The 25279-nt window shown below is 41.9% G+C and overlaps 1 protein-coding gene across 1 annotated transcript in view; it reads right to left on the minus strand.

Moving 5' to 3' along the window:
* Positions 1 to 25279, minus strand: part of PPP1R9A (protein phosphatase 1 regulatory subunit 9A) — a 2260036-nt gene that overhangs the window by 151544 nt on the left and 2083213 nt on the right. The window contains exon 16 of the mRNA XM_044065941.1: positions 469 to 667. Coding sequence (XP_043921876.1) covers positions 469 to 667 — 199 coding nt within the window. The remainder of the gene's footprint in view (positions 1 to 468; positions 668 to 25279) is intronic.

Here is a 25279-nt window from a genome sequence, read left to right on the forward strand (position 1 = left end):
GTAAAAAAGTATAGACAATTAATATATATTAGTGTTGTTGCAAACATATAAAGTATGTTATACATGAATCATAGGACTACTGCACAAACACAAATCTTTCTGAAATGAAGTACAGAGCTTTCCTCCATGACGTCTAGGTAGCAGACTACATTTAATCTGAAACACAACACAATAAGACCCCCCCCCAGATTTCAGCCATATGTCTATCTTCAAAGTATTAATCTATACTTCTGAAAACAGGTAACACTGCAAAAAAAGGTGCAGAAACTGCAAAATGAATGACTGATACAGTTTGCTTATCTTGCTGCCAGTCTGTTAGCCGATACTTGCTATATTCTGCACACCTGCATTTACATATTTGATTCAGTACAGCTTAAAATACTTCCCTGAAGAAACTATCCTACCTTCTCAACATGTACTTTTAAGACAGAGGCAATAAAGTAGTTTGCAAAGATGACAAGAAGTTACCTTAGGCTTTCGTTTTTCTGGACTAACATTCTCTGAGGAGGGTTCTGTGGAGCTATCAGGCGATGGTAGGTTGCTAGATGAATTTGAGCCTTGACCATTGTCTCCTTTCCAAGAAAATGGTATAAATGGTGGGCCAGAGGTGGGCTGCTCTTCTAAAGATGGATTACTTGTAGAGCTGTCCAGTGTCTCCTTTGAAGCTCTGTTGGAAAATGGCAACATTAAAATCTAGTGACACTTCTAATTATCATAACAAACATCTGGAAAGAAAGGAAAAGGAACTGTGGAAACAGACCCAGAATGACAGTTATTTAGCATGTGTGGACATTTACTAAATGATGTCAGTAAATAACACAACATATACTGTGTATATTCTTGTTAATCTGACTACTCTTTAATAGTTAAATACTGCATAATGGACACCCACCTCAACTACCTGCACCGAAGGTAAAGATGCATCAAGATGCTGCCTAAAAAAGAAGTTATGACTCACCATAACATTGCATCTGTGTTGTCAATTTTCATTCTTTCTCAACATTTGGGTTCGGATCCGACGAGGCCATTTCTATAGCTCGTGGTAAACATAAAGCTCTCAAGCTTTTCCCTTCCACATAATGCAACAACCCTAACATACCTCAGATCTTGTTTGCTAGATAAGAATAAGAAAGAAATATTACTAAACATTTCTGGCTATAGAAAGCCATTATCTGGATCTCAACAGATGGACCACAGGTGTCCTTATAAACTCTTGTTCTTCCAGGAATCACAGTCAACCATCTCCTCCTACCACCAAACACTAATACATGCGAGAGATACAATTATACAGCCAAACTGGAGGCTAAGCTCTCTCAACCCAAGGCTGGATCAGGCAGTCAAGAGGAGAAGGGAAATACTTGCATCACACCACCAGTCTCACATAGACCCATTAAACCAGCACCGGCAAAAAACACACAATAATGCATGAAAACATACTCGGAGGCTCTGAATAAAAAACTGCAAAAGCAACAGAGACCTCCAAAGCAGACATCCAAGCAACCTCCACCCCCCAACACAAATCATGAAACACATACTTCACAAAACCAGTGTGCCATGCAATCACAGCCCTTAAGGCAAAATAACATACCTAACATACTAGTAATAGGTGACTATATAGTCAGGCACACTGACGTCCTAATCACTAGACTGAATAAGGAGAAGGTTACTGTTAGCTGCCTGTTGGGTGCCAGGGCCCGCCACATAACACAAGCACTCAGGTCACTCCAGAACAAGTACAAATCTGACTCTGTCATTGTCCATGTTGGTGTGAATGACCTGAGCCATACCTCACTGGACTACATGAAAAGAGACATGGAAGAGCTCTCTGATCTTGTAGCCCAGGCCGGTATGATCCTGACCCTGAGTAGCATCCTGCCCTCACCAAGAATGACACCACAGTATAAAGAAAAAAATTATCAATTTCAAAAATTGGCTAAGTTTATGGTGTCATTCAAAGGGGATCCAGTGTCTGTCCGCCTGGGATGACATGCTCAACAAGCCACGCTGCTTCGCTATCGAAGGCTTGCACCTGTTACCCTTAGGCTTTTGAATAATGGCCAAAACTCTTGCCACCCACATAGTGCCTTTTTTAGGCAAGGCACAAAAGACAAACCCACCGCCATAAATAGCACAAGTAACAAAAAACTGAGGGTAATGCTACTCAATGCCAGAAGTCTGAACCTCAAAATGCACGCACTCAAGGCACTCCTTAGTATGGAGAAAATCGATATATGTGCAGTAACAGAAACCTGGTTTAAGGCTCCAGAGAGCACCCCAGCAGTACCAGGCTACAACTCATACCATACATTTCGGACACAGAACCTGGACCGAAATACAAAAGGCGGAGGCGTATCCATATTCATCAAGGATACCCACACCTCCAGGTTAGTGGTACAGCACGATGCTTTAGAGATCATCCACGTGCAACTAACAACGGGCAAAACTGCAATGCAAATTGTAGCTTGCTACAGATCACCCACCATGTCCCAGGACCCCCATTCCGCATTTCTGGAAACTGGGAGATATAAAGGTCCTACCAAACACCCTAATATTGGGTGATTTCAATTACCCAAACATTAATTGGGAGAACTACTCAAGTACTAACGCCCTTGCCCAACATTTCCTAGAATTTATAAACTCAAATGCCCTGGATCAAATGGTGAACACTCCCACCAGAGGTGACAACACATTGGGCCTGGTCATCACCAACATGGGTGACCGGTGCTCCACACTGGAGGTCAACCCCTCACTGGTTAGATCTGACCATAAACAAATCACTTTGGATATCCACATTCTGCCCCCACCCCCGGACAAGGAAACCACCGTGAAAAACTTTTCAAAAGCAAACTTCACATTACTTAAGCCCAAGGTGGAAAGCTTCAAAGCCCTCATGCTAAAGGATAACATTGTCCAAGCTGCAAAATCCTTTACTAATGCATTTTACGGGCACCTACAAGAATGCATGGATAGTGCTATCCCAAGCAAAACCAAGACTCACTCCTCTAAGAAAAGGAAACCAGTTTGGTGGACTCCTGCCATAAACCACTATACAATAGAAGGAGGAAACTAGTACAGAAAAGAGTAAAATCCCAAGAAGGGATGACATCCCTGATCAGTATCAGCAAGAAACTACGATCCTTCATAAAATCATCCAAGGCGAGTTTCGAAAGAAAAATTGCCAAGGACTCCAAAGATAACCACAAGGCATTCTTTAGCTATGTCAAGAATCTAAGTGGCAATGCTCAGATCTGCTCAGAGTTAGTGCAGAATGGTACAAAATACACTGAACTGACTGATACTGCCAACATCCTGGCAGACAGGTTCAGTGCAAATTTCACCCCCCCCCCCTCACTCCCAAAAGGGCCCATAACCATACCAGAAGAATGTAGAGGTCCTGAAATCACAGACACTCAGGTTAAAACAGCCCTCTCCAAAGCCAAAAACACAGCATCAATTGGACCGGACGGTGTCCCAGGCTGCATCCTACACGAGCTCAAAGACGAACTAACACCTCACCTAAACACACTGTTCAAACTCAGCCTCTCCACAGGTTACGTACCCATAGAGTGGCGCACAGCAACATTTATTCCACTCCACAAAGGTGGAGCCACAACAGACCCCAGGAACTATCGCCCTATAAGCCTGACTAGCTTGGTCTGCAAGGCTATGGAGCGTATCATCATGGAACTCATTAACAGAGACATTGGGAACCTCCAAACACTGGACCCTACCCAGTTCGGCTTTGTTAAGGGCAGATCATGCCTCCTAAACCTGGTGGACTTATTTGAGACAGTTACCAAGGCTATAGATGAAGGAAAGGTGGTACACACAGCCTACCTAGACCTTGCAAAGACCTTTGACACCATTCCCCATTCTGGTATTATAGACAAGCTCACCAGCCTGAACATAAACCCCTACGTCACAAGATGGTTGCCAACTGGCTCATGGACAGAACCTACATGGTAAGAGTTGCAGGAGCTAGGTCTGACTCTAAACCAGTTACAAGTGGAGTTCTCCAGGGCTCAGTCCTAGGACCCCTCCTGTTCGGCATATACTTCTCAGAGGTACAGGCAAGCACAGGACTATGGCTGACCAAGTTTGCAGATGACTGCAAACTAGGGGCTATAACTGACTCTCCGGCTGACACAGACATCCTCCAAAAATAAGGGATCTGGGGACCCAAGTAGATAGTAAACTCTCCTTTGATAATCACATTGCCAAAGTGGTTAGAAAATCCTTCTACGTGGCACACCTTATCACAAAGGGGTTCACATCCAGATCAAAAGAGATCATTGTGCCCCTGTACTCATCGCTCATCAGACCCATCATAGAGTACAACACCCCATTTGGGATGTATCTTACAAGACACCTGCAACAGCTGAAAAGACCACAGAAGTACCTCACCAAGAAGATCAAGGCCTCAAACAGATGCCCTATGCAGCTTGACTGAAGAAACTCCAGCTGTACTCGGTTGCATACCGCCTACTCAGAGGTGATTTCTGCCTGACATACAAGGCCATGTCCAACGAAGAACTGATAGACATGCTCCACCTAAAGAAAAGCTTATCCGCCACACATTCTAGGGATCTAAACCTCACCACAACAATAAATAGGACGTGCTGGAGGGATAGATTCCTGTCACAGAGACTTCCCATGCTTTGGAACAAGATTCCAATCTACATTAGGCAGAGCTCCTCGCTAAAACTCTTCAAGAGAAACCTTGACGAGTGGATGGGAAACAGAAAGTTTATCCCGGGGATCACTTCAGTGGCTCTGCTGGACAGAGGCACAGGGAACTAATCTAAGGGGGTGGCGAAAGCCAACACATTCTGGCTAGGCTTATAAATGCCTTCGGGCAGATAGCCTAGTACCTACCTATGAACCTATGAACGTATTAAATGGTTGGGGGTTGGTGAAAGGGGAGTTTAGTAAGAATGAAAACGGACAACACGGATGGAACATTGTAGTGAGTACATAACTTATCTGATGTTGTCAATTTTCATTCAGTCCTCAACAAATGGGACAGAGTCCCCAGCTACCTGAAATCCTGGGTGGACTCTGAGGAAGGATATTCCTGAGCATGGTCGAGCCAAAGGCTGCTCTTCTACTCAAGACTAGATCTAGTTTGTAATGAGTAATAAAGGCATGAGTATTAGCCCAAGCTGCAGCTGCCTACATACAATCACTTGACGAAGTTGCCAAGGATCTAGGTGAATGGGCTCTTATAGGTTTTGGTAATGAGATACCCAATTTACTCTAGACAAAAGATATACAGTCAGTAAGCTATCTCGTCAAAGTTACTTTTGTAACTGATTTACCTAATTCAGAATCCACAAAGGAGACATATAGTTGATCAGATTTTCTAACCACTTTTGTCCTGTGTTAGTAGAAATGCAACTCTGTATGAACATTTAACAATTTCAACATGTATTCTCCTTTGTTTTCAAATTTTGGAAAGAGGATAGGCAGATTAATGGACTGGTTGATGCTGGAATATGACACTGCCTTAGGAAGGAAAGAAGGGTTGGTTCGTAATGTTACTTTATCCCTATGAAAAATCAAGTAGGGAGGTTTAGAGGACAATGCTTAAAGTTCAGAAATTCTTGTAGCAGAGGTAATGGCCAAGAGAAAGATAGTTCTCCAGGTCAGACGTTAAAATCACATTTTTCTGCTGGTTCAAAGGGGGAATGAATTAAGGCCTGCAGTACTAAATTTAAGTCCCATGGTGGAGTAGGGTTTTTATAAATGGTGTCAAAAAAAGATTACCTCTCAAAAAGACCTTATAAAACTCAGATGGATCCAGGGATGAATTCTCAAATCCAATATGGAAAATTAGCTATTGCTGCCAACTGAACTCTAATGGTGGAGAAGCTAGCTCCTTCACTGAAAATAGCTGTCAAAAATTCAAGGACACTTTGTACAGAGGCTGAAAATGGGTCAGTATGTTTCTGATGCACCTAAAAAACCTCTTCCATTTACTTCTGTAAAGTTCCTCGCAGAAGCTTTATGTGAAGATAAAATATATAGCAGACAGGGGAAGAGAGCATAGGTTGTCTGGCTAATAAAGGAAGTAGAAAAAACACTCATCATTAGATTTGAGATACCCAGATGAATCATGCCCATCGGGTGAGACAGGAGGTCTGGAATCGGATCCAGAATCTATGATGGGTAAAGAACATGAGTTCAAAGAAAGAGGAACCAAATCTGTTGAGACCAGTAAGGTTTTGGGGAGAAGCAAAAAAGACTGCAGCAAGGCTGGCCCCATTGATGGAAAATCATTTCTGCCACTTTCTTATTGAGGGACAACTCGTGAAATAATAGAATGGACCTGCTCAGCTTGCCTGCTATCACATTGGACTTTCCTGGGATGTGCGTTGCTATCAGAAAGCGGTTGGAAGAGATAGCCCATTGACACACTCTGAGGGATTCTTGGCACAAGAGGTAAAATCTGGTTCCTCCTTGTTTGTTTATGTAGCAGACTGCCAACACATTGTCCATCTGAATCACAACTGTCACTGAAGGAAGAGAGTCTTGGAATGCTCGCAACGTTAAGAGCACTGCTCTTATTTGTAGGACATTGCATGCATATTGGCCTTTCATAGGTTCATAGATGTTTGGTGCCAGAGCCATGGGCTCAAGCTCAATGCCAAGAAATGTATAGTTATCCCCTTTGGGAAAAAACATGTATCCGTGAATTACCATATAGGTGGCAGTACACTAAACACCGAAAGTTTGATAACAGACTTAGGGACACAGGTGGACAATGGTCTCACCTTCGATAACCACATCGCCACAACAGTCAGGAAATCCTTCTGTGTGGCACACCTCATCACTAAGGGCTTTTCATCCAGAAAAAAGGAGGTCATTGTCCCACTGTATTCATCCCTCATTAGACCCATTATAGAATACAATGCCCCGTTTGGTATGTACCTCTCAAGACATCTGCAACAACTGGAAAGGCCACAGAAATACCTCACTAAAAGAATCACAGGCCTAAAGCAGATGCCCTACACTGACCGCCTTAAAAAACTCCAGCTATACTCTGTCGCATATCGTCTACTCAGAGGCGATCTTTGCTTAACATACAAAGCCATGTCAAACCCAGAGCTGTTGGACATGCTACACTTAAAGAAATCCCAATCCCTCAGAGCCACACGCTCCAGGGATCTAAACCTTGTCATCACAATAAACAAAACATGCTGGAGGGATAGGTTCCTGACCCAGAGAATCCCCAGACTCTGGAATAGATTGCCCATACATGTCAAGCAGAGTGCCTTTTTGGTCCTCTTCAAAAGGAACTTTGACGATTGGATGGGAGAAAGGAAATTCACCCCGGGTATCACGTCAGTCGCCCTGCTAGACAGGGGTCCAGGGAAGTAAATAGTGTTAGAAGAAATAGCCAGGGAATTGTTATGACTAGGCTTGTATAGGCCCTAGGGCTGTTAGCCTAGTACCAACCTATGAACCTATATCTTTTGCATGCTTGAGTGATTTTTATTTGGACTGACATGCGTTGATAAAGAATGGACCACTGAGTTGCTAGTATCAACTGAAGAATTCTCATGTGGAACAGAAACTAAAATTATGGCCACTGACATTGATCCTTGGGCTTGTAGAATCAACAGTGCTTAAACTGTTGTACTGTGAGTTATCTTCTTGACCTGAAATCTGACAGTCTGTACTTTTGCAAGAGGAAGAGGAGCTGTTACTGACATTGTGCTAAACACTGTTCCTATAAACTCCAGTATCTGAGAAGGTTCTAACTGAGATTTGCTGTAATTTATGGTAATTCCTAGAAGGGAGCAAGTTTGGAGTACCCGATCTCTCTCTTATGAGCAGATGCCTGGTTGGGGTGGTAATGAGCCAATCATCTAGATACGGAAACACTCGGAATCCCTGCAGTCTCAAGTGAGCGACTATGAATGCCATGCATTTGGTGAACACCCTCAGAGTAATAGTGAGAACAAAGGGCAGGGAGCTGACCTGGTAATGACTGGCTCCCAGACGGAACTATAAGTACCTTCTGGACTGTCTGTTCATTTTTATGTGATAGTATGTGTATTGAAGGTCTATTGAGCACATCCAGACATCCTTGCCCAAAAAGGGCAAAATGGACTGAACCATGATCATCCAAAACTGTGTGTGTTGAACTGATTTGTTCAAGTTGCAGAGATTCAGAATTGGGCTCCAATTCTCTGTTTTCTTTGGCACTAAAAAGAATCCTAATTTCCGCATTCTAGCTGGTCTGTTGAAATCTCTTGGATGACTCTTTTTTCTAGCAGATTTAGTATTTCTAATGCTGCTGTTTTCCTCTGATTGGATTGAACATCGAGAAACCTGCATGAGGATGGTGGTGGAATAGAAAAAAGAATTATATAACCTCTGGAAATAATCTTCTGCACCCAAGAATTGTTTATGATGTCTAGCCAAGCTCTCTGGTGCAGAGATAAATGACTCCTGAATGACTGCAGAAGGGGATAACCGGGCCTCCTTTCAGGAACACTGACAGAGTCTGTCAGAGAAAGAATCTCAAGAATCTTGGTTTTGCGGGCCACCTCTGCTGCATGGGCGGCATCTTCCATTTGAGTTTCCCCTCTGTTTTTGGGGGAACTATCTCCACGTGGATCTTGGAAAGGACCCTGGGAGTTTTTGAACCACATTTTTCATCCTCCTTGTTAGTTTCCCACTGCAGAGAGGGTCTTTCCATTCTGCTCACCCCTGGAGAGTGTGTCCTTCACTTTGGGGCCAAATAGGGAGATTCCATCTAAAGAAGCAGTAATGAAAAAGGACTTGAAGGGATCTACAAAGTGACAAAAGCACATGCAAGCATGCCTCCTAATGGAAATGTCTGAACCCGCTGCCCTTGAGATACCCTCAGCTGCATGAGAGATATGCATCATGGATAAATTTCAGAAGGACTGAAAGGGGGATGTTAGTGGGATGGAGAGTGGAAATGTGTTCTGCAAATTCCTTCTTAGTGGCCACACCACAACCATAGCATCCATAGGCACTCCCTTACATCAAAAGTCCCTTCCTACAGGTTGTGCCAGTATCCAATCCGGTCTCTTGGGTATAGGTTCAACTGAGTCAGTCTCCTTCCATGCCCGCTTAGAGATCAAATCAATGAGCTCATCAGCAGGCAAAGTTATCCAGGAGATAGACGAGCTAGATCCAAATGCCTCCAGGAATACTAATTCCTCTGGAGAAGGATTGTCAGAGGACCAACCATCCCTTTGTTTAAGGATCTCTATGATGTCTCCAAATAAGACATCTTTGGCTGGTGATCTTGGGGATCCTTACCCTTCTTCAAAATCAGTATCTTCAATGATAGATTCCTTTGGGGAATCTAAGTGCCTCCTTTTGCACTTTCTCTTCCAAGGTACTTCTTTCATGGGATGCTCCTGAGAAGTATGAGAAGAGATAGCGATACCCTGCTGGGGAGCCTGGAGAATTTGGACTAGCTGTTCTTGTGGAGCTGAATGTTAAGGCTCAAGGCACAGACACACATGAGATCCTGGAGGGAGATCCAAGGAGGGAGAGATGGTCCATCCTGTCAAAGCAGTGAAAACTCTCTACCACCTCAAAAGCAGAACATCCTAGGGAGATTGAAGCCAACGGAGCTGATAAGCTATGCTTCCATCCCATCGGCTCTGTCTGTCCAAAAACCATTCCACACAAGATGGAGTTTGATACCAAGCTGTCCAATGCCAAGACTCCGAGGGGCAGAGATAGCTTTGACAACTTCAGAGTCGACTCCAACACCTCAGATCTGGAAGGGATGCTATGGCTCTGAGAATATTCTGGCTCCAAACTCACCAGAGCCGGAGTGCTCAACGAAATGCTCCGAGCCATAGATCCGACCCAGACAGTCTCAGGAAACTTGAATCCCGGGGCTGCGAAACACACAGCCGGATGGGAGAAGGAGACAATAGTGAAGGGGTAGAGCAAACCAAGGCTTTCTGACTCAAACGGGTGGGAGCAGGAAGAACACACATCTGTATCTGCGCTGAGAGGAATCTCTTCATCATCCTATCTACATCAGCTTTGGTCAGACTCCAGGAAGAACATGAGGAAGCTAAAAAAGAAATTTTGAATGCCATCTTTTCATAAAGGGGTTGGGACTCTAGACGTCACCAGGTCAATGCTTGGTGAATAATAGCCTTGGGAGAAGTCTTGGATCCGATGTACTTGGATCTGAAGAAGTTTTTGGAGATTCTGAAAACTAACTTCAAGACAGAAACATTCGGATCCATCTTGTGTTTCTTTATAGGAGGTTCAGCTGATGATGGAGAAGATCCAGACGGACTCAGGGATTTTTTAGAAGTCTCCTTAGGTAGAGTTTTCGGGTGTTGAGCCTCAGTAATTGCTTCTGGAAAAGCAGAAAGTAACAAAGCTTTTAAAATCAGTTTTGTTTTTATGACCCGCGATAGTTGAGGTTTTAATTTCCTACATATAGAGCAGTCTATGTTCAAATGGTCTGGCCCCAGGCAACACACACATAAATTATGTGTGTCTGAGAGGGGAAGCTTATGACTATATTTTTGGCATTTTTTAAACCCCAAAGGACCTTTTTCTGACATATTTAATACAGATAGAAAAGTGTGTGTGTGTTTTTTTTTAAATAACAGGCAAGGGAGGAAAAAGTACCAACAGTAGTATGCAAGACTACACTAGTGTAAAAAATGAAATAGGAAAAAAGGAAACAGAAATAGAAATTAGAATACCAACAATGCTATGTATAAGTAATACATTGTGTAAGAAATAGAAAAGGATGGAAAAATAGTACTATGATGAAAGAAAATTCACTTATCTGAAAATAAACTCGAGCTCAGATGACCACATCTATTTCACAAAAGTGGCAAACGAGATCTGAGGTATGTTAGGGGTTGGTGCATTATGGGTAAGGTAGAAGCTCGAGCTATAGTAATGGCAGAGTCAGATCCAAAAGTTGGATACGAACACATCTGTTGAAGAATGAATGAAAACTGACAACATCAGATCTGTAATTACTTTAAATGACTTCTGGACAGTTTCCCAAGATGCAGAGTATGTCTGCGTGTCTGTCTGCCTGTCTCTCTAGGTGAGATTAAATCCCACTCCATCCTGACAGAGAAGAGAAGTGGACTGTACAGCTTTTTCTTAGTATCTCTCAAGGGGAGATGTGGGCTTTGTATCATAAAAAGGAAAAATGAAACAGAACTCACAGTGGACACAGCCAGGATAGCCAAAAATAGAAAAAGAAAAACTTGGGCTGGCAAGGTAAGCAGCAATGACAAACTTTCAAAACAACAATGGAAAAGAAATACCTCCATGTGCTGTAGAAGGGGACTCTGTGCTGCTCTTCTGGGCATGGTGCTGCTTGGTTGTATGCCTTAACAGCCACACAGAGAGCAGCTTTGACATTTCTCAAAAAAAAAAAAACTGCTTCATAAGCAGAGACTCATGAATCAATAACAGGTCCATAAACATGTAGTAGCTTTCCTCAGAGTAGCTAGCAACCTCAAGCCCACCACCTTCCACTACCTGTCAGGAGCCACTGAACAACTTTTTCTGGGTCTACATGTAGAAGGTTAAGTAGGATAATAAACAATTGCAACCATATTCAGTGAATAAATGAAGGTGACAAAGAAAACTGGCTTGTGCCAGAAGTGCATGGAAACATTGGCAAGCAACTACTAATGGAGTGATGGTAGAAGAGATCGAGGAGCTTTTCTCTAAGAAGAATTATCACAAGGATGAAATGGATGAGCTTTGTGTGTGTGCGTGTGTGTGTGTGTGTGTGTGTGTGTGTGTGTGTGTGTGTGTGTGTGTGTGTGTGTGTGCGTGAGTATGTGTGTGTGTCTGAGTATGTGTGTGTGTCTGAGTATGTGTGTTTGTGTCTGTGTGTGAGAATATGTGTGATCGCATACTTTTGTGTGTGTGAGTGTGTTTATGAGTGTGTGTGTGTGTGTGTGTGTGTGTGTGTGTGTGTGTGTGTGTGTGTGTGTGTGTGTGTGTGTGTGTGTGTGTGTGTGTGTGTGTGTGTGTGTGTGTGTGTGTGTGTGTGTGTGTGTGTGTGTGTGTGTGTGTGTGTGTGTGTGTGTGTGTCTGAGTATGTGTGTTTGTGTCTGTGTGTGAGAATATGTGTGATCGCATACATTTTTGTGTGTGTGAGTGTGTTTATGAGTGTGTGTGTGTGTGTGTGTGTGTGTGTGTGTGTGTGTGTGTGTGTGTATGTCTGAGTATGTGTGTTTGTGTCTGTGTGTGAGAATATGTGTGATCGCGTACGTTTGTGTGTGTGAGTGTGTTTATGAGTGTGTGTGTAATGCGCATGCATGTAGGTGTGTCTGTGTGTGTGAGTGTGTGTGACTGTGTGTGTGAGCATATGTGTGTGTGGGTGCCTGTACATATGTCTTTATACACTAGTGAGTGTAAGTCCATGTATCTATCACTGTTGGGAGGGAAGTCTACACCTGTGTGTGTGGTCTTCAGAACCTGTATTACCTCAAATTTCTGGTCAGCAGGGTGCTCATAAAACTTCTCAGCTGAGTGATTCACAATCGTGCAAATTCCATGGTACTTTTATGTTGCCTTGGACGAATGTGCATGACTATGAATTGTGATAAGTTGCAGTAGTATAACTCAAAACACTAATGCAGTGCAATCTGTCTCATTGTGCCAGTTTCTATGAATCCCATCCAGAGTACAAAACATTTCAGCATAAATGCAAGGCACAAGTATTCCATTTATATTACATATATCTATTTGTCTACCTCCACCAATAGATATGTATGTGGGTGTGTGGTACACAAAAACACGAAGGTTTATACTACCCACACACAAATATATATATATATATATATATATATATATATATATATATATATATACACATATACACACACACACACACACACACACACACACACACACACACACACACACACACACATATTTAATATATATATATATATATATATATATATATGGGTCTACTTCTGTTTGTCGAAAATACTCTTTTTCGACAAACAGAAGATCGAACCCACTTAAGTGAAAGTGCACTACATCGACAGTGCACTTTCGCAAAAGCCGATTCACGGAAGCACATTATAGTGAGGGTAAGAAAATATATCCTTTTCCCCACTGTAGTGCAATCTCGGAGTTAGTATATTTAAGTAGGGAGTATGTGGGGGGCACAGACCCCCACAAGGGAAGTGCGGGGGGGGGCTTGCCCCCCTGCAAAATAGTGTTTAAACTTAAGTTTGTTTTGAATCAGCTTTTGCGAAAGTGCATTTTCGATGTAGTGCACTTTCGCTTAAGTGGGTTTCTAACGTTTCTTGTTTGAGATTGTGAAATATATATATGGGTCTACTTCAGAAGACTGACAAATCAAAAGACTGAATCCCAAAATAATGAAAACTCAAAATACTGAAAACATTTTTAATGCAGGTCAAGCCCCCCCCCGCACCGCTCATGTGGGGCGGCTTAGCCTCCCACACCCCCTGCTAATTATATATACCAACTCCAAGATCACATAACAGTGGAGCAAGGGCAAATTCCATCCTTCAGTATTTTCAGTTTTCAGTATTTTGGGATTCAGTCTTTTGGAATTTCAGTCTTCTGAAGAAGACCCGTGTGTGTGTGTGTGTGTGTGTGTGTGTGTGTGTGTGTGTGTGTGTGTGTGTGTGTGTGTGTGTGTGTGACGCGTGTGTGTACATATATATATATATATATATATATATATATATATATATATATATATATATATGTGTGTGTGTGTGTGTATATATATATATATATATATATATATATATATATATATATATATATATATATATATATATATATCTATGTGTGTGTGTGTGTGTGTGACAATGTGAAGTACTGCCATATGTGCCAGGGAGAATAGGGCAGTGCATGTGTTACATATGCCAATATAGTTAGCTCGAGTTTTATCAATAATTTTGTCACTTGTCACTTACTGATTAAATGTTTATGTTTAAACAAAGAATTCTGGAAGGGAAAAGTAGAACAGTTTGAAACTGTTGTATATCTTTCAGATACTGCAACAGATGTTAGCAAAGCTCTGACTGCGTATAATTCCAAAGTCAGGTGATCAAACGTGATGTCATTCTATAACCAGCACTGAGAGAATGGAACTCTCACAGCAGCTTGTTTTGTTTTGTTTTCTTTGGAACCTGATATAAAAGATCTATGAGAGTTATCACAGTCAGTTGTTCTTCAGTTCAGTCTGATAGAAGCTCATCACCTTGCCTTGTGGAAGTAAGTATCTCAGCATCTAATCTCACCTTGCTGTATTAATTAAGTTAGCTAGGGAACAGTTATTCTTTAGACAGTCAGGAAATACACAGTGAGATAAGATGAGTATTGTTTTTTCTACATCTGTTTGAATCTGTCCAACTTTGTTATTTTTATTTTTCCTGAGATTGAAACTGATGTTTATTGTACTTAAATATTTAGTATTTTCATGCTTTCTACTTTATTATTAAATATATTTATTCTTTCATTGTGGCTCATCTTTTAGAGAATACTTTTAGCATCTTGAGAGTACGTGTACTTATTTTGGCCACCGCAAAAAGCCTGGCTGCTTTGGTTACACTCTATTATTTATATTAGTATTGATTTTACTCAGTATAATTGGATACCCTTGTAAGAGCCTGAGAGTAGTTGACTAGTGGCAACATAGTTACCTTACTGTCTTGGCAAATGGGAGCACTGCTAGTAAATCTGTACCAGCCTTTCCCAGGAGTGTGTGTGTGTGTGTGTGTGTGTGTGTGTGTGTGTGTGTGTGTGTGTGTGTGTGTGTGTGTGTGTGTGTGTGTGTGTGAATATCAAATACCCAGGTTTGAGTGTGTCAGCTACTTGGAACGGAGACATAGTGCTATAAAGTGAGTCTTGTTTGGGATCTGGAGAGAGAAAGATTCCAGTCCCAGGTCTGGAGCATGTCCTCTATGTGCTCTTGTGGGAAACTGTGTTTGATGCAGAGAGCTGCATTTGAAAATACTGTGTAAATCTCTTCCTGTTTTTAGTGACCGTCTCTCACCAGTGTCAATGGTGGGGATTGAGGCTCCTTGATTACTGGACAGGAGTAAAGAAAGGTCATCACATATTGGTGGCAGTGTGGTGGGATATTAATTGAACTTCAGTAGCCTGTGGGCAGCTGTCACTGAAGGTGTGTGTACTCTCAACAGCCACAAGGTAAACAGTCAAAGTTTCATTTTTACAACAGTTTTATTCATTTTTGTTAGTTTAGTTTAGTCGGGGAAAGCAGGCAAAGATATCAGCACAGGATTGTAGTAAGTTGACGTAGAACCAGTTGGCCAAGATGCGCAAAGCCAAAGGACTGCTACATGCTAACTGGACTAAACAGGAAATGATTTCAGTTTTAATCACAGGTGCAGTGTGGACCAGTGGCCAGGAAGACAACCAGTTTGTTGATGGAGATGTGCAGCCCTCAGAAACAGGACAGTTTACCTTTTCCTCAGAGCACTTAAAAAATCTGTCTGGAGTTAAAGACACTTGAACTGGAGGCCAAAAAAAAAAAGGAAATGCATTGTCAGGATGAAGTACGACATTTGAAAACTGAAGAGAGACTGTGGCATTTGGAGATTGAAGAGAAACTGCGGTGTTTAGAGGCTGAAGAAAAGCGTCAGCATGAACTGCAGGCCAAACATTTGGATACCGGAGGGAACCCATTTGGGGATTGAAGAAAATGACAGACTGCGGCAACTGGAAGCTGAAGAAAAAAAGAGATGCAGCAACAACACAAGAGGGAGATGCTGACTCTTCCTCAGAGTGATGGAGGTAATGGGGAAGGGAATAACTGGACCCCAGAAGCAATAAAGGTCAGTAAATATCTTCCACAACTTGCAGAGGGGGGTGACTTGGATAGTTTTATTCATATATTTGAAAGAGTATGTAAATAATATAATGCTGACCAAAAGCTCTGAGTACAGTTCCTACCCCCTTACTCCATAGTAAAGCTGTAACTGCTGTTTCTAAACTGTCTGATACTGTTTGTTTAAACTATGATAAAGTGAAACAATGTATTGAACTGTTATAAGTTAACACCTGAAGCTTATAAAAAAAGTGTTGTGAGCACAGATGCAAGGCAGGTGTAAGTGTATGTGATTATATTGCTGAGTTAAACACTTATTTTCATAGGTGGGTGAGTGAGTGTCAGGTCACCACTTCTGAAAGACTGTCAAGACATTTTGGTGAGGGAACAAGCCCATAGTACTTTGCCTGAGGACATGAGAATCTGGTTGGCAGACCAGGAATGTAAATCTGCAGATGAGCTGGTGAGAGAAGGGGATCTCTACTTAGCAAGCAGAGCATCACTACACACGAACAGGATACCCAGTGCTGCACATGGATATAAGGGAACCCAAGGTGGGCAGCCTAAATCACCCCAACAAAGTCTACCAGTAACAGGGAAAGTCACTAGTTCAGGTACATGGCTAGGATCAGGGGTTAGATGTTTTAAATGAAACCAGAGGGTCCATGTAGTATACAAATGTCCACTGAAGCAAGGTGGGGAACAAAAGGCAAGGAAGCCAACAAGTGGGAATAACACTGTGCCAGTAGTAAGCTGACTGGAGACAACAGGGGTACTAAACTATCACCAGACTTTGTATCCTCTCTTAGTGGATGGAAGACAGGCCACTGCTAAGAGAGACACAGCCTCTGACATAACTATTGTGAAGCCTGCAGTGGTAAAAGAGGAGCAGTACTTGCTTGGGCAGTCCATGCCAATCAGAGCTTTAGGAGGGATCCCATTCCAAATACCTTTGTCCAGGGTTCACGTTGACTGGGAGGGTGGAAAAGGAAAAAACAGGTAGCTGTATTTCAGGATATTCCTGAGATGTCTTGAAAGAGAATGATTTTGATAATGCAGTACCTTGTGTGCATGCATTTACACGCAGTCAGGATTGGAGACAGGCATGTAGGACTGGTAGACTGGAGGAGACCCAGACAGACCCCACACATGAAGCTGGGGCTGGTGATGTAACTAGCTCAGGGAAGGAGCTACTCTGTAGCAGTGAGCCTGAAAGTGAGCCACAGCTGCTGGTAGGTACTGATGTTCCATGGACAGGTTGATGACAAGAAAAGAGGTGAGTGATAGTACCCAGGCTTACAGTGAGGTACTGCTGTCAAAAGATATGAGGCTTGCTGTGGAAGGGCAGCTGGGAATGGTTACAAAGACAGAGTTCAAACAGGCTCAGCTTTCAGATCCTACCTTATGAAGCTTGAAGGAGGTAGCTAAGGAGGCAACTGATGCTCAAGGAAAAGGGGAATCTATATACTGGAAGAAAGGGTTACTGTACAGACAGTGGACCCCTGAAGGAGGGCTAGAGGGTGAGGTAATACAGCAGTTGGTAGTGCCCACAGCCTACCGTCTAGCACTTCTAGCCATAGCCCATGACATTACTTTTGCAGGTCATACGGGCATAAAGGGTAACAAGAGATGTATTATGCAGAACTTTTATAGGCTTGGGATTGCAAGGGATGTGACAGATTATTGCAGGTCCTGTGAGCAGTGTCAAAATGTAGGCAAGGCAGGGGACAAGTTCAAAGCTCTGTTGATGCCTTTGTCTATGATTGAACAGCCATTTCAGACAGCAGCTATGGATATTGTGGAGCCTCTGGGTACCCCATGTTCCACAGGGAAGAAGTATATCCTAGTGGTAGTAGATTATACTACTAGATCCCCTGAGGTGGTGGCTCTGTCTTCCATCGAGGCAGAGGAGGTGCCAAATGCTTTGTTAGAGATTTTCAGCAGGGTAGGTTTTGCGACATAAATACTAACTGACAGAGGTACCAATTTCATGTTAGACCTGCTGGCTTATCTGTGGAAGTGTTGTGGGGTGAAGCACCTAAAAAACACCCCAACCATCCCCAGACTAATGGTCTTGTGGAGAGGTTAAACTTTCCACTAAAGACCACAATACAGGCATTTGCAGACCAGTTTAGGAGACAGTGGGACAAATATCTGCTCCATCTACCTACTATATGTTCTATTCAATCTTGATGCCTATATAGCAATAGCGCTAATGCTATACCTTACTCTCAGAATCTTTAATCTGCTGCTCTCAATCTTTACCTCTCTACTGCAAAACTGCAATACTGTATTGTTCACACATTTGCTATTATCACATGTCATCAGCCATATTCTTGTTGGCTTGCATACTTAAAATCTAACATCTGTATAACTAGTATTATCTAATTTATTGTATCACGTATTCTGTAATGTAGTGTTCTATACCATTGCTGCTTGATTTCTGCATTTTTGATTCTGTAGCTTTATCATATTGTTTACTTTTGGAGCTTTTCTCCCTGGGCGTCTACTCAAAACAGGCTCACTCTGGTCCAGTACACTTAATGGCAAACAAATGTAAATAAATAAATCTACTCTTTGCATACAGAGAGCTACCCCAAGAATCCACAGGTATTTCACCCTTTGAGTTGTTGTATGCGCATAGGGTGAGACGGCCTTTAGATTTGACTCCTGATGAGTGTGAGGGTGAGTGTGAATCCTACAAGTTGTCTGTTGTAGCATATGTCCTAAACCTGAGGACCAGGCTTAGGGTGCTCATGGGCTTGGCCCAGGAGAACCTGGCAGGAGCCCAACAACAGAAAAATGTCTAGTATGACAGGAAAGCTCGAGCCCGAGAGTCTGCTCTGGGACAGCAGGTAATGGTGCTCATTACTGTCAGACACAATAAGCTGTAAGCAAGTTACCTGGGACACAGAGTGGGTAATGGTAAGATTAAGCTAGAACATGCCAATGTGGAAGCTATTCAGGCGTGACCTGCCCCTGTTACCAAAAAGCAGGTGAGGGCATTCTTGGGGACATCAGGATACTATAGAAAGTTTGTTCCCAATTGTAGTACAATAGCTGCTCCCCTCACAGGCCTAACAAGGAAAAACAGGCCAGAAGCCGTAGTGTAGACCCCAGCATGAGAGCAGGCCTTCCAAAAGCTTAAAATGGTTTTGGGAGGACCCCTTGTGTTAGCCAGTCCCCATTACAGCAATGCTAATGCAGATGGACTCTCAAGATAGGGTAGAGGTTAAAGTGTTCTTAGGCTTATTTCTCTCAAACAACATTTTTCCACGGTCACTTGAAAAACTAGCTTGAGTCTTCAAATGGGGTGCGATGTGATGATGTGAGGTGTTGCCATCCATGACAGGGAGACTAGGGCAGAGCATGTGTAACATATGCCAGCATAGTTAGCTGGAGTTTTGTAAATAATGTTGTGTCATTTGACTATCACATTGACTTGTACAGATGCTTGTGTTAAAAAATGTATCAACAGTGCTATCTTAACTGATTAAATGATTATGTTTAAACAAAGAATTCTGGAAGGGAAGAGTACAAGTTTTTGAAATTGTTCTATAGCGTTCAGATACTGCAACAGATCTTAGCAAAGCTCTGAGTGTGTAATGTACCAGAGTCAGGTGATCAAATGTGATGTCATTCCATAACTAGCACTGAGAGTATGGAACTCTCACAGCAGCTTGTTTTGTTTTCTTTGGAACCTGATATAAGATCTATGACAGTCATCACAGTCAGGTGGTGTTCAGTTCAGTCTATTACAAGCTCATCACCTTGCCTTGTGGAAGTCAAGTATCTCAGCATCTAATCTTGTCTTGCTGTATTATTTAAGTTAGCTAGGGAACAGTTATTTTTAGACAGAAAATACAGTGAGATTAGCAGAGCATTGTTTTTCTGCATCTGTTTGAATTTGTCCAACTGTGTTATTTTTATTTCTCCTGTGATTGAAACTCTGATGTTTATTGCACTTAGATATTTAGTATTCTCATGTTTTTTACTTTATTATTTATTATTAAATATTTGTATACCTTTCGTTGTGACTGGTCTTTTAGAGAATACTTTTAACATCTTGAGAATACCTCTGCTTATTTTAGTGATGCCTTGGCCACTCCGAAAAGTATAGCTGCTTTGGTTACACTCTACCATTTATATCAGTATTGATTTTACTCAGTATAATTGGATACCCTTGTAAGAGCCTGAGAGTAGCTGACTGGTGGCAGCATAGTTACCTTATTATCTTGGCAGAATGGGACACAGCTAGAAATCTGTGCTACCCTTTCCCAGGAGTGTGTACGTGAAAATCAAATACCCAGGTGTGGGAGTGTCAGCTACTTGGAACTGGGACACACTGCTCCAAAGCGAGTCTTGTTTGGAATCTGAAGAGACAGAGATTCCAGTCCCAGGTCTGGAGTGTATTCCCTGTGTGCTCGAGGGAAACTGTGTTTCATGCGGACAGCTGCATTTGAAAATACTGTGTAAATCTACTCCTGTTTTTAGTGACAATCTTTCAACGGTGTCAGTGATGAGGACTGAGGCCCCTTGATTCCTGGCCTCAGGTAGAGAGGCCATCCTAATATATATATATATATATATATATATATATATATATATATATATATATATATATATATATATATGTATATATATTTATATAGGTTTACTATCAAAATTCTGAAACACAGTTGTTCAAGTAATGACTTACTTGGAAAGAAAAAGTCAGAAATGAACACATCGTTCAATCAAAACAACGAAAGCTGTGATGTCGATATTTTGGATACAACATTATCAACATTATCGACATTATCCAACTTACCTTGACATCCACTGATTTCCTATAAAATATTTGTAGGGGGCAAGCCCACTGCACACACAATGTGTGTGGGGGGGTTCCCCACAACCCCTGCTAATTATATATTCCAGTTCCAAGATCACACTGCAGTGAGGAAAAGGGTAAATTTCCCGATTGCTACTGTAGTGCGATCTCCAGTCAGAACATCGACCTCACAACAGCAAATGCACACTAGCATTCGCTGTTGTGAAGACGAACATTTTCTAGATCGGCATTACATGAACTTGAAAACAAGCTTTCAACCATCCCAGTCTGCCTAACTGCCATCCAACATTTTGATAGTAAACCATATATGCACATAAATATATAGATGTGTGTGTGTGTGTGTGTGTGTGTGTGTGTGTGTGTGTGTGTGTGTATATATATATATATATATATATATATATATTTATATATATATATATATATATAAATTTAGATATACAGATATAGAAAATAGAAAGCTCAAAACATTGCATCACATTTAATCTAAAACTAATATCAAACTTATCTTTATTTGAATACCATAGCATTAAAAAATGGAAAAAGTAAACAATTTCCTTTTCCAAACAATTAAAGAAAAAATCAGTAACAGATGTAATTTGTCTGTGTAGTTATAATCTTAAGGAAAGGGTGTTTACTGCCCCAGTGTGTGGGTCTGGAGTTAGGGGAAGGCACAGGGGGCAATTGCTTACTTTAGGACATACCGTTTTAGTTCACACAAGTGTGGGCGGTGCTGACTTGTTTGATTTCCTGATCAGGCTGTTATGTATACTAGCTAGGATGTCTATTAAATGATATTTTAATTCAGAAGTTTCTGAACAGTAAAAAAGTAAAAATGTTTAAGAAGTTTAAAGTAACAAATGTGAAACTTTAATGTCAGGCATTACTGACTTAATGTCAGCCAAAGACAAATATTCACATCCAGCAACAAGACTGCCATTCCCTGTACCACATGCTATACACAGTTTTAAGTGCCTTGTGGTCCTGAGGTGGAGGGTGTGACGGGGGGGTGAATCCCCACATGGAAATTATGCTTTCTGTCTTTTTCATCTCACATCTCCTTAAAAATGTATTGCACATGAATATTCACTTCTTGAAAATAAGAAGTGTGAAATTATAATCACAATACCTGGCATCCTTGCAGTTGTATCTTGGCCCACATCACATTCAGGGATGGAGCTTGCTACTGTGAATCCCTGTGGTCGGATCTTATCAGGGAAGATGATACTGCAGGGGTGCTGCAGTGGTTACTCATGTTGGTTAATACCAAGTCCAAGATATTATCACCTCTTGTGAGGGATCGACTAGCTCTTCCAAGGCATCTGCATTGACAAAATCAAGGAATCTCTGGGTATTTATGCACTGGCATGAGTAGCTCTTCCAATCTATGTTTGGGTAGTTAAAAATCACCCAGAATAAGGGTAAAGAGTTGGATCTTGATAGATTCAAAGAGGTATAGATAGGCGGATTGGGCATCTTGAGTCAGATTTGGAGGCCAGTAGCTAGCTATAATTTGTACAGGGGTCTTGTCAGCACTTAACTGCACCTGGAGTGTCTCCTGTGCGTCATACTGTCTGACCAGCCTGGAGGTGTGTATGTCTTTAATATATATTGAAACACCACCTCCTTTGGCTTTATTGCCTATAGTCTAGGGTCTGAATGTATGATAGGATGAGTAACATCTACAATAGCTCCCTAAACCCAATCCTTTACATACCCAATACTAGCACTCTCACTTATTACAGGTGTAACTTCCTGCCATTTTCCCATAATGTCTCACTCTGCTATTAATTTACTGATACTGTCTTTCCTTACCCTGCTTTTCTTTTCACTATTAATGCTCACAGCAATCAACTCAATCACGTTTCCCCCTAAACCAACATCTTGCACCTCCTCCCTTCCATACAACCTAAAGAGCTACTCAGATGTATCCCCTAGCTTCTTTCAAATAAACCCAAGACCCTTCCCAAAAATTAAAATTCTACCATTAAAACACAACCATTAGATTCACCTCAACAGATTAAAGAAATACTATTAATCATTACCATTCTCAAAGTTTTAGACATATATCCCTTTGTGGTGATATCCACCCCAATCCAAAACCTTCAACTAATGCACCCCCATCTAACATCTGCAAAGCCTTAAGCATAGTAATTCTAAACTTCCAAAGTATTCATAATAAAATGACTGAATTCCATGCCTAGTTAGCTCACAATCAACCTGACATTATTGCCGCTACTGAAAGCTTGCTCAAGCCTACTGTAAAAGACTTTGACTTTCTCCCTCCGGGTTTCAACGCCATAAGGTCAGACAGATTGCACAAAAAGGAGGTGGCACTGCACTTCTTTTCCCCAGTACCTACAACATAGTGCCATACTCAAACATTATTCCACAGTTCCACAAAGCTGAAATTCTTATCTCATCCTAAAAATAAATAAATAAAAAAGCTTATGCAACACTGTTCTATACATACCCCTTGGCGACAATATAACTATTCTCAAAGAAATCCTCACCTGGATCACTACTACAATATAAGTAGTGAAACCATTATTCTGGGCAATGTTAATATCAATTATCTAAACTTCTGCTCTAAATGTCTATTCTGAAACATTAACCTGTATACATTCACTCAACTTATCACCACTCCAACCAGATTCAATCTCAGTAACAATTACAGTTTCGTACTAGATTGGATATCGGTCACTCATTCGAGCAAAATGTACTCTGCCGGCAGCCTCCCAAATGCTCTAAGTGATCACCTCCCTGCCTTTGTTATTACAAGTTCCCTCTCCATCCAAAAGAGAAAGAAGTTATGTCTTACCATAACATTACATCTGTATTGTTGATCTTCTTTCATTCATCACTGATGGGTCCAGTTCTGAGCCCTTGGAACCAAGTTGGGCAAATACCAAGCTTGCACCAGCCAAAAAACACTCTCGAGCTATCACCCATAGTGCCCTTCTCCCTGTTACCTCAGATCGAGTTTGCCCATCTTGTACTAGTAAAGCAGGGGCCATTTCTGCACAAATGGACTATTTCACCACTTGGACCCAAAGAATCCCCCAGGAGCCTTTGGAGGGGGAAGGAGGGTGGGAGGTGATGAATGAAAGAAGATGACCAACACAGATGGAATGTTATGGTAAGACAACGTCCTTATCTGATGTTGTTAATCTTCTTTCCATTCATCACTGATGGGACAGAATACCCAGCTACCTTGTGATCCTTGGGCGGCCCTTATGGAAGAACATGCCTGAGCACCACTGAGCCAAAGACAGCTCTCCCTCTGGAGACCACATCCAATTTGCAATGATTAATAAAAGTGTGGGGGTTAGCCCATGTGGCTGCTGCACAAATATCATCCATAGAGGCTCTCGATTGGAAGGCTACAGAAGTTGCCATGGATCTGGTAGAATGGGCTTTGACACTCTGTGGTATAGGTTTTTTTGCAAGTGAATAGATGTAGCATATGCAGTCCCATAGCCATTTCGATAAAGTGACCTTGGAGACAGAATTTCCCACTGTAGGTCAAGAGAAGGAGATGAAAAGCTGGTCAGTTTTACGCACTGCTTTGGTTCTATCCAAATAAAACAGTTCTATCCAAATAAAACCTTAGCTGTCTGTGTACATCCAAAGAATGTAGACAGTATTCCCCTTTATTAGTAAAATTTGGGAAAATACTGGCAAATCAGTGGTCTGATTGATGGAAAATTCTGAAATAACTTTGTGGAGAAAAGATGGGTTTGTTCAGAGTGATACTCTGTCCTTGTGGAAGATTAAGTAGGGCCTTTTAATGCATAATGCCTGAAGCTCTGAAATTTGTCTGGCTGATGTGATGGCTACCAGGAAAACAGACTTCCAAGATAAAATTTTGAGGTCACACTTTGCTGCAGGTTGAAAAGGAGGTTGAGTTAAGGACTGAAGAACTAACATGAGGTTCCATGGCTCTATAGGTTGTCTGATTGGAGGCCTAATGTGAGATATCCCTTTAAGAAAGGTTTTGCATAACCAAAGAGAGATGAGGGGAGAATTATCCAAACCATCATGAAAATTGGAAATAGCTGCCAGACGTACTCATATGGTAGAGGCTGCAGCTCCATCTTTGAAGAACTTTGACAGATATTGTAAGACTGCTGTAACTGGAACCGTAGTACGGGTCTAGCCTTCTTTTCTTAGACCAAATAGAGAACCTCTTCCATTTGTCTAGGTATAGTCTACTGGTGGATGTTTTTTGTGAGGCCAGGACAATGTCGTGTACAGGTGAGGGGAGGTCATCCTGCCTGGTGATTAACGGAAGTGCAGAAACCAAGGTGTCAGCTTGAGACTGGAAAAGTTCGGGTGACAACACTTGGGAGTAAGAAATCCGGTCTGGAACAGGGTCCAGAATCCACAGTCAACATAACAGATGAGGCCAAACGAAGGGGAACCACATTTGCTGAGGCCAAAAGGGGGTTATGAGGATCACTTTGCATTTCAACCGAACAGCTTTCTTTATGAATTGGGGAATCAGAGGGGTGCGGGGATAGCCATATGGCAGTCCCATGGGCCAATCGTGAATCAAAGCGTCCCTCGGGGACTTCCCCTCTGAGGGAAACAAGGTAAAATCACTGCTGCAT

This window comes from Protopterus annectens, chromosome 3.part0, assembly GCF_019279795.1.
Source record: "Protopterus annectens isolate FY-2018-M chromosome 3.part0, PAN1.0, whole genome shotgun sequence".
NCBI lineage: Eukaryota > Metazoa > Chordata > Ceratodontiformes > Protopteridae > Protopterus > Protopterus annectens.